At 45.7% G+C, this 11122-nt stretch overlaps 1 protein-coding gene across 3 annotated transcripts in view; it reads left to right on the plus strand.

Moving 5' to 3' along the window:
• Window positions 1-8438, plus strand: part of LRRC8A (leucine rich repeat containing 8 VRAC subunit A) — a 37741-nt gene extending 29303 nt beyond the window's left edge. For all 3 annotated transcript variants that reach the window (XM_083423565.1, XM_083423566.1, XM_083423567.1), the window contains one exon: window positions 5606-8438. In XM_083423565.1, the coding sequence (XP_083279691.1) occupies window positions 5606-5881 (276 nt within the window). In that variant the 3' untranslated portion in view covers window positions 5882-8438. The remainder of the gene's footprint in view (window positions 1-5605) is intronic.
• Window positions 8439-11122: the final 2684 nt, after the last annotated feature.

An 11122-nucleotide genomic window follows, 5' to 3' on the forward strand; every position in this document is an offset into this window, starting at 1 on the left:
CCTGGGGAGAGCATTCCACAAACGGAGAGCAACTACAGAAAAGGCCCATTCTTGTGGTGCCACTCTCCAGACCTCTCCAGGAGCTTCAAGGAGATGCTGAATTTACACCCTAGTGTTAACATTAAGAAAACATCCTGGCTGGCCATTTGTGCCACTTTTAGGATCAGAAAAGATTACATGTTTATATCTTGCAAAGGAAAGCATGAGGGTTGCAAAATGCAGGCACACAGGAATTATTCATTTGATGCATTCTGTCTAAAAGTTAAATGCAATTAACATTGAAACATTGAAACAAAAGCAAAATCTGTATCTAATGTCTAATCAAATTTCTACATCAACATCAATGGACAGGGCACATTTTTTGGTCCTGTCTCCTCTGTCATCTTCTGCACCATCACCCCAACCATGTCGACATGAAACTTTCCTGACTGAATCAGCTCTTGACGGCTTGATTTCTTCCGTAATTGTTGCAGTAGCAAAGACCTGTTTTTTGTTCTTCTGATTGACTGTTCCGCACACAGGCACTGTGTACCCTTTGGGTGTGGACTTGCTTGTGGAGCTTAAAATACAAAGCGGAGGAATGCTACTTACAGGGGGGTGCAACATGACCATTCATTCTTGGAGTATTTGCCTAGCACTGAGACATTATTATCAGTATTTGCCCAGCACTCAACCATTGTTTTCACAGTATTTGCCTATCACTGCAGAAGCCAAATGCTGTGCTTTGATGAACCTACTGGGCCCCGGGGGCTTACCCTAAATAGTGTATGATTTATCAGAGCAGCTCTGCCGCTAGACTGCTGTGCTTCCCCCCCCCCCCCCAAAAGGCACACAGGATGTTATCTTATATTGACTCAGACCCCTGGTTCAGCTAATGATTGGAGGATGGATGGCGTTTAACAGATTGGGGTTGAATCATGACAAGGCAGATGTACTGTTTTGGGGGGACATGGGCTGGCCAGCCATGGGGGACTCCTTGGTCCTGAACGGGGTAACTGTGCCCCTGAAGGACCAGGTGCGCAGCCTGGGAGTCGTTTGTCACAGCTGTCCATAGAGGCACAGCTCCATCTGGTACGCCCACTGAGGCCCTACCTGTCCGCAAACTGTCTTGCCAGAGTGGTGCATGCCCTGGTTATCTCCCGCTTGGACTACTGCAATGCGTGGGGGCTACCTTTGAAGGTGACCCAGAAACTATACCAGTTCCAGAATGTGGCTTCCAGTATGTTTCTGAGCGCAATTCAAAGTGTTGGTGCTTTGGCCTTGGTCCAACATACCTGAAGGACTGCCTCCACTCTCATTGCTCAAACTGGACACTGAGGGCCTTATTGGCAGTGGCGCCCTCCCATCAGATGTCAAGGAGATTACACAACTTTTAGAAGGAAGCCCTGTATCAGGAAGTTTTATATGTTTGATGTTTTACTGTGTTTTTATATGTATTGTAAGCCGCCCAGAGTGGCTGGGGAAACCCAGCTAGATGGGCAAGGTATTATTACCACTACTACCACTACTACCGTATTGTCTATACTATCATGTAGAAGCTCTCTAAGCTTTTCAGAAAAGGGTGTTGTTGTTTTTACCAGCATGACCCTTTCTCTAAAAAATAAGTAAGATTCTAGTTCTCATAGTTCTGAATATAAAGGTAGGAATTAAATAGGAATGCCAGAAGTTGCCTGAGTCACATCCTTGGTCCATCTAGCTCAGTATTGTCAATAGTGATCGGTAGCAGCTGTTCAGGGTTTCAGGCAGGGAACCTTCCCAGCCTTACCTAGACATGCCTTTGGGGATTGAACCTGGGACCATTTTACGTGCAAAACAGGTGTTCTGCCACTGAGCTACAGCACAAGAAGACAGATTCCATGCTCCAAGGATCTCTCACTGCATCTCTTAAGGGACAGAGAACCAACCCAACCTTTCCACCACTTGGTAATACCTAGCAATTTGGCTCCCCTTAATGCTGCACATACCATTTGGTGGCAAACAGTTTCCAGTTTCAGTAATGTGTAAAGGTCTGCCGCATTTTTTCTTTTGCATCTTTGCCTTGCAAGGGATCTAGGCGTTCCGAGACGGATCCCAATAACTGCTGGGCTTTTTCCTTTCATTCTATTTTCAGAGTTGGAGAGCATCAATTACTCCTTTCATTCCAGTATACTTTTGGTGCAACCTGAGAGCTTTCTGCACTTGGCATAAACTCACTTATTTAGTCTGCAAAGAGCTTCCTGAATCACTAAATTAAGACTTCCATCATGCAGGCAGGACTGTTTCCATCTGCATCTGCAACCTTTTTTCTTTCTCTCCCTCCCCAAGCTGCTATTTTTTCTAATTTTTTAAGCATCCACTCTCTGAAGACAAAGCCAGCTCGTTGGTGGGTTTTTTGTTGTGTTCTGTTTTGTTTCTGCATATAGTAGGTTTGAACAAAGGCATTGGTATTACTGCTGTGTTGAGCCCCCTCCTCACCAAATGAGCCAACATGGCTGGCTGCATGCTTAATTAAGTATTGATTTCTCTCCCTTCCTTGCCTCCCAAACCTTTGCTCTGAAGGTTGCCTTGAAGAGAAATATGGTTGGCCACTATGAGAACAGGATGTTGGACTAGATAGACCATTGGCCTGATCCACCTGGCTCTTCTTATGTTCTTAGTCTGTTGTACTAGTGTAGAAGGAAGTCTAGAAGCAGTTCGCTTGCCCACCTCTCTTTAAGCTGGCTCCTCCCTAAAGCCTCATCTGCACTATACATTTAAAGTGGTATTTTCCCCAAGCCTACCTGGGGGTGCTGCCAGGGACTGGACCTAGGAGTTTTTGCCTGAAAAGCAAGTGCTCTACTACAAGTGCCTTTTCCCTTAAAAGTCCTCATACTCTGAATAAACACTTGAATTACATAGGAAGCTACTTCATAACTAAGACCTTCTACGTGCAAAGCAAATGGTCTACCCTTGAGCTCCTTCCCTCTCCTTAATAGCACAAAAACCTATGTTTCAATGTATGTCGTTGATTCCCTCCTGTGAAATACTGACAGTCTGGAAACATCCCTCATCCTCAGTAGCTAGCTTATAAGAAGCCAAGAAGCAGGGCTGGGTCCCATCACCTGTTATAGCTACTTGGTTTTTGTTTTCTTGGAAATAATGTGTTGATCTCATTAGCTCTATGACAACAAAGGATGCAAGTTGGAGAGCCATGGCTACGGAGGATAAATTAACAAGTTCCCCTGCTTCTCCACCCTGAACAAGATGCTTCCTGTTTTCTAGTGTGGTTTTGTTTTCTTAGGAACACTGTTTATTAATAGAGAGTGATTTCTCGAGGGCAGATCTTAGTTAGCCGCAGCAGTGTCATGGCAGGATCTCCCAGAAGATATTTCTGTGGTCCAAGAGTTAAAGAACTGTTTGAATCAAGAGCATATTTGCCTGCAGAGGAAGACTTGCTTGGCTGAACATCAGAGCTTTTCTGGATCAGTACAGCTGCCCCCTCCTCTCCCCCATGGCTAACCAGATCTCAAGTGAATTTTAGACCTTCGTTTTCAGCAGTCATCGTTTTCATGCATTATAACTGCTCCATTGCTGTTTTATAATGGTTACTCGAAGCATCCGAGCAAAAAATTCACTTAATGCCTTGCTTAATGTGGGATCTGGTGAAATCTCTGCAGTTGTGACAAAGTTATTCACACTTAATTTTTTTTAAAAAGCCTATACACTGCTTGAATGTAAAGAAACCTCAAAGCAATTTACAAAAAAAGATAAAACAATAAAATTGTTGGTAAAAAACATACAACCCCCCACCAAAATTTGTTAATACCTTCAATAAATTAAAAACGGCAATAAACTAAAAATGGGTAAATCATGCAACAGCATTCTAGCTACCCGGGTATGTTTTGTTTATGAGAATGTAAGAATGCCAACCATCCGATTGCAGGATATTGCTTCGTAAGCTGTAAATGCTTACCCTAAAAACATGCCGGTTTTTGGATAGAACGAACTATGGCCATTGATAGTAGTTTTAATCACAATAAAGTCAACTTTTGCAAGTGTCAGTCGAATGGCTAAGCTGGCATTTTGCCAACGGGGAGGTCACTGTGGGGACTGACTGGCAGGAGATGGAACCTCAGATCATTACTGATGCATAGGGCAAAGGTATTATGTATTCAGCGCCTGCCCATCAGAGAGAAGCTGTCCTAGTCACTCAGAAGAACTGCTTGCATGGTCACCTTCTGACGAACTGCCAGGTCTGCTTCCAGAAAGTGGTAACTGAGTGTTGGAGCATAAGGCTCAAGCCTTTCTGAAGTCCAGTTACAAGTCACAATGCAGCATCACAATATGCCCAACAAAACAAAAAACTGTACAGAGTTTGTTCATTATACAAGTTAAGGATTAAAATCACCCATTATTTGGGGTTTTCTTATAAATCCCATGACTGCTTGTGCAGGCTTTGCAGCTCCCCGTTTGGGAAATGCTTCTGCAGAAGCATGGCAATTCTTAGCCTTACAGTGCACCTGGATAAACTGAAACAACTCACATATGGGGAGCATAGCGACAGAGTGTTAGGAGACATCTGTACCAAGCAAGTGTCTGCCACTAGATTATGGGCTCTAAAGTGTCTTGCGCCTTCCTGATATTTACTTATTCATTGCATTTATATCTCACATTTCTTTCTCTCGGGATCTCGAGGTGGCAAGCGTAGTTCTCCCCATTTTATATTCCCAACAACCCTGTGAGGTAGTCCAGGGAAAGCATTGGAAGTCCCCTGCCCCACCACAGAAAATCCCATGGGTTTAGTTTGGATGGCCAAAATAATCCAGGCCCCCAAACAGGACATCTTTATTGAAAGCATTGCTATGTGTTGCGACCCATAGAACCAGTTGTAGAGTTGGAAAGGATCCCAAGGGATCATCTAGTCCAACCCCCTGAAGTGCAGGAATCTTTTGCCCAAGTCTTTCAAACAGCAGTATTTACACACTTATTCAAGGGAAGAATAAGCCAATGGGCAGTTATGTCCATATATGGCAATCTTTCATATATGGCAAAGGGGTTGTTAGGTCCATATTTCTTCTGCTGGCTTATACTGGTTTAATCATGAGGCATAGCAATTTCCTTTTCCTTCTTTCCCTCCTGCTTCCTCAACAGCTATAGCAATAACTCCAGTATACATGCCATTCCACCCTTCTCTCAGGGTTGTCTTGCAAACACAGGCTTTACATTCTAAATGTCAATCGCTCAGCCCTTCTCCCAGTTACAGTACAGTGGTACCTGTGGATACGAACGGAATCCGCTCTGGATCCCTGTTCGCATCCTGAAGTGAACGCAACCCGCGATTCGCCACTTCCGCGCATGTGCGTGACATCATTTTGACTGCGCATGTGCGAGCGGCAAAACCCGGAAGTAACGCACTCCGTTACATCCGGGTCGCTGCGGAACGCAACCCAAAAGCTCTCAACCTGAAGCTTATTTAACCCGAGGTATGACTGTAGTTGTAAACGGATTTAGAAGCCACTTAGGCATTTATTTTGTTTGTTTATTTACTAGATTTTATATAACACCCTTCATCATAAGATCTCAGGGAAGAATGCTTTATATAAATTGATGATGATGATGACAACTTTTCTCCTTTTTCCTCTCCCAGATTGAGAACCTCCCAGCAGAGCTCTTCCAGTGCAGGAAGCTTCGGACTTTGAACCTGGGCAACAACGTCCTGCAGTCGCTGCCTTCCCGAGTGGGTGAGCTGACGAAGCTGTCTCAGATTGAACTGCGGGGGAACCGCCTGGAGTGCCTGCCGGTGGAGCTGGGCGATTGCCCCTTGCTGAAGCGCAGCGGGCTGGTGGTGGAGGAGGACCTCCTTAACACTTTGCCACTGGAAGTCAAGGAACGGCTATGGAGGGCTGACAAGGAGCAAGCCTGAGAGTCTCCACAGAAGAGGAGGTGGGGAGAGGAGGAAGGAAACCCAACACCTCAGGCCAAAACAGCCAGGGGGCGCGGGTATGGGGAGCCCCTCAGGCAACCTTGTCCCCATGTTCTGTTACCCAAGAAAACCCGAGCCAAAACAGACTAGCCAAGGACACCCTGCCCAAGGACCGTCTTGAGGAGGTGATAGAGGAGGTTGCTATTTTCCTTAGGAATTGCGGAGGTGGTGGTGGTGGTCCAAGGTGAGGACTGTGGCTACAAACGAGAGTTTGTGGTTTGTACGGCATAGGAAGTTGAATGCAGCCGCTGTGACCGACCAGGAAACGGAACTCTAGAACTCTTGCACTGAGTTTTTGCGAGTGTCGGGAGGAGCTGGCTGGCATCCAAGCTGGTGGGGTGGGGTGGGGTGGGGGAGTGAATGAGTGGGACCTATTGATCCTGTCCAAACCGCCTGCTGCTATGGTATCTCTGTGAGGGCTGTCCAGGAACCGGGTGTTTTACCGTTGTACAATCAAGGATAGGAAATGTGTTTGGCCTTTGGCCACACATCGTGACACTAGCTTTTTATTGCACACACTGATTTATTAACTGTTGACTCATCAGTCTGCATGATTTCAGAGGAGCTAATAGGAAAGGACTTCTTAATTTCTCTGTTTCATGCTGATGTTGTTGGTCGTTTCTGTCTTCGGTCATTTTACCTCTCGATCACTACATGCGAAATTTTACTTTCCTTTTAAAACCTTCAATTAAAAACCCCCCTCCTGCCGCCATGTGGTGGCCTGATAGTAGGATGTTCCCACATCTGAATCTCTTCCTGCTTGAATCCGGCGTTACACCTGCCTCTGGGTGGGGTTGTGTTTCAAGAGTGGCAAGGATGGCTTGAGTGGGGAGATATATAGGAATGTATTATTGGAATCTCGTGCCCGAAAGCTAAGGAGACAATCTGCAAAATTATTTTCAGTTGGCAAAACCACAGTAATGCTGTTTTTGACTACGTAGGGAAGGCAGGGCAGGCATACATTCGAATGTTCCTTTTCGCTCAAAACACTGGAATTCAAAACATGTCAATTCAAAGCATCCCTTTTTGATCACAAAAGCATGGGCAGTGGGCATTAAAACACTAAAAAGCAGGAGTGGGGAACCTGTGCTCCCCCCCCCCCCAACAACTTTACTGAGCTCCCATCACTTCCCCTCCCCGTCAGAATGACCAGTAATCAAGGATGATGATGCGAGTTGTAGTCAATGAACATCTGGAACATCACAGGTTCCCCATCCTTGATAAAAAGGAAAAAGCCAGCTATCCTCTATACTCTTCAGCCTCCCCCTTGCCTAGTGCCTTCCAGATGTTTTGATCTACAGCTCCCATCAGCCACAGATAGCATGTGCTAATGGGAATTGCACTCCAAACATCTGGAAGCCCCCAGGTTGGGGAAGGCTGATGTAGGTCCTTGTTCTCCCCTCCCTCCCTCAGGTGCTGCCAACATCTTCCATGAGATATAAAAAACAACTTCCATTAGATATAAAAAACCCAGTTTCTTCTCCCCTCTCTCCTTACTATTTTTATAGCAGCTGGTCTGTGTTTTAATTTTTTATATTATTTTGCTAGCTCCCATGGAGATAGCATTGATACTTGCCTCTTTTATCCGAGTTGTCATTCCATGGGGCAAGAGGCCTGGTTCCCCTTCTCTGCAAACGTAGCAGAGTCTCTCTCTCCCTCCCCCCCCCCCCCCGTTTTTCTACTTCCCTCTTCAGTGTTAAAAGGAAGAGCATAAAATGCCTCCCAGGGTGGACTCTTCCCCTCAACCCTCATTTTTATTGCAGAAGTCTTGCTCTGGGGAGCGAGGAACACGTATAGAAGAAAAGTAAAATTTGCACTACTGTTTAATATAGGCTTTGCCAAGATTACAACCTCCAGGTGTTTTATTAAGGCTATCAGTTGTAGTTGTAGTTCAGCAACATCTGGAGCTCACCAGGTTGGCCAAGGCTTTCACAGAGTCATACAGTTGTAGGGTTGGAAAGGGACCCCAAGGGTCATCTAGTCCAACCCCCTGCAATGCAGGAGTCACAGGTAAAGAATCTCCAACAGCTAGCCATCCAACCTCTGTTCAAACATCTCCAATGATACTTAAATTTTAATTCTTGGGGTCTAATACAAGCATCTATGCTGGTTTAATATACCTATCTATTGGAAAGGTAAACCATTTAACAGCTAGTGATCTATTGCAAAACAGGTACTGCAAATCTTAACGTACCATCATTTATTTCAGACAGTTGTTTTGCTTTTTACTGAGATGCCAGGATGGTGTTGGTTTCAGACAAATGTTCGTGTGTATGCACATTCGAAAATCTCCCCTCCTTGGATGTTTCTGGCAGTGAAGAGAAAGAATAAAATATACTGCTAGCTTCCTGTCTGCGTCTGAAGTCATAGGAAAAAGACCTGCACGCAATTTAGCAATGCTGAGGACACACACAGAAAAATCAAAATCAAATAACCAAACCCAACCAATGTTAACCAGGTATTGTCAATGTCTAAATAAAGCTACATGGAAACCTTATGGAAGACTCTCTTTTTATATGTTTGTTTAATACACACGCACACCAGCTGGAAGAATCCTACTGAATCAGGCCAAGAGGAGCCCATCCAGTCCAGCATCATGTTCTCACAGTGGCCAACCAGATGCCCCAAGCAGGACCTGAGCCCTGGCAGCAACACTCTCCCCACTTGTGATTCCCAGGAACTGGTATTCAGGGGCAATGCTGCCTCTGATGGTGGCACTGACAGCCTTATCCTATCAACATCCCCAGTGACTAATGTGTGGACTTTTCAAGAACGACTTTCTGGCTACAGAAACACCTGCAATGTTATTATTTCATTGTTATTAAAGGGGATAAAGGTAGTTTCTAGCTCTCTGCACAAAAGGTATCTGTCAAGGAATGCATATCTATATTGCAGTGTGCTATCAGTGTTCAAGCAGGGGCAGGCCACGGTATGAGCTGCCACGAACATGGTTGGTTAGAACAAGGGTTCCCAAACTTGCCTGTGGCCCATGCTTTGTCTATGAAGAATACCTACAATTTGAATTATAGATAGATTTGCCTGAGGCGACTGGCAAATGCAGTTAACAATATTTAATACTTCAATACCTTTACAGGTAGATGGAGCTTTCCAAACTCCACTTTGTGTTCGTTCTGCTTTGCGTATCCCTGTGTTAAAAAGGAGACCCGTTTGCTGGCCTATCAATCCACTTTAAGGAGAATCAACTGACAAAGAATCCCTGCACTGGGTTGTTTCCTCCATTTTATCAATACGATTTCCCAAAAATGCAGATAAGCACAGCCCTCTACCACATGTGAAAGCCAGATCCTATAGAGTTAAATGAGGTTTCTTTGCACTCTGCTGGCCAAGGCTATTATTGCCTCTCGTTCGGCTTAACCTTTAAAAGTATCTAGGCTGTGAAAGCTAAGCCTTCAGGATGATGCTACGGCAGCATTTTACTGCTGCATTCAAAGTTGGGCCCCAGCAGCTACTGTTCCACCATACACAATTGTGGCTTCCCCCAAGGGATTCTGGGAGCTATAGCTCATTAAGGTGCTGGAAATTATTAAGAGATCTCCTAGTCTCCAGCCAGAGCTACAATTCCTAGAGTTCCCTGGGAAGAACGATTGTTAGACTGCTCTGGTAATTTTAGCTCCCTCTGGGGAATAAGGGTTGTCCTAAGGGTTGTCAACACCCTTAACTACATCTCCCAGAATTCCTTTGGGGAAGCCATGACTGTTTAAAGGGATATTAAAGGTAAAGGGACCCCTGACCATTAGGTCTAGTCGTGATAGACTCTGGGGTTGCGGCGCTCATCTTGCTTTACTGGCCGAGGGAGCTGGCTTACAGCTTCCGTGTCATGTGGCCAGCATGACTAAGCTGCTTCTGGCGAACCAGAGCAGCACATGGAAATGCCGTTTACCTTCCCCGCCGGAATGGTACCTATTTATCTACTTGCACTTTGACGTGCTTTCGAACTGCTAGGTTGGCAGGAGCAGTTGCGGGGATTCGAACTGCCGACCTTCTGATCTGCAAGTCCTAGGTTCTGTGGTTTAACCCACAGCGCCACCCCCAGCGCACTAAATGTATGATGTGAGAGTAGCCTTAAGATCAGGGGCCCAACAATCTCAGTATTGGCTATGGCAGTGAGAAGCCAACATAGGGCCCTGGCTGGGACTGACAGGAGTTGGGAGTCCAAAAAGATCTAAAGGGCATCACATTGGCTGGTCCTGGGTAACACACTCAGCACTGTCCTGGAGATGTCAGGGGTTGAACCTGGACCTTCTGCGTGCAAGACAGAAGCTTTACAACCAAGCTGTGGTCCTCTCATTAAATGCAAAGTAAGATTCTAGCCATCCTAAAGGTAAAGGTAAAGGGACCCCTGACCATTAGGTCCAGTCGTGACCAACTCTGGTTGCGCGCTCATCTCTATAGGTCGAGGGAGCCGGCCTTTGTCCGCAGACAGCTTCCAGGTCGTGGTCAGCATGACTAAGCCACTTCTGGCGAACCAGAGCAGCGCACGGAAATACCATTTACCTTCCTGCCAGAGTGGTACCTATTTATCTACTTGCACTTTGACGTGCTTTCGAACTGCTAGGTGGGCAGGAGCTGGGACCGAGCAACGGGAGCTTACCCCGTAACGGGGATTCGAACTGCCGACCTTCTGATTGGCAAGTCTTAGGCTCTGTGGTTTAACCCACAGCGCCACCCACGTCCCTTGTCTAGCCATCCTAGTTCTGAATAAAAGGCTGAATTAAACAGGAAACTGCCTTATATTGACCATCCGAGTCCATCTAAGTCAGTATTGTCAGCACTGGCTGATAACAGCTCTGCAGGGTTTCAGGCAGGGGGCTTTCCTAGCCCTTCCTGGAGATGCCATTGGGGATTGTACTGGGAGCACAAAACAGGTGAGTTGAAGGCGCAATACTTGAAATCACAGAATAGCAAACCTCTATTACAAGTGCAGAAAGAAGGAGCAGTAAACAAGTAGGCCTTGGTTGGGGGTGGGAGGACCTTTTACACTGGCTCTTCTTACATTATGGGGTCGTAGAATGCAGGAAAACGAGTTCTAGCAATCAGATCCTAGTAATCTGGTTGTCATTCTGCGCCCTTTCCTGCTTGCAATTCTTTGGCAAAATACTATGAATTCTTCTTCTCGTTCTGGGAAGTAATATAATAGTTTTACCCAAAGAAGCCTCTCTT

This window comes from Podarcis tiliguerta, assembly GCF_965153285.1.
Source record: "Podarcis tiliguerta genome assembly, chromosome: Z".
Classification (NCBI taxonomy): Eukaryota; Metazoa; Chordata; class Lepidosauria; order Squamata; family Lacertidae; genus Podarcis; species Podarcis tiliguerta.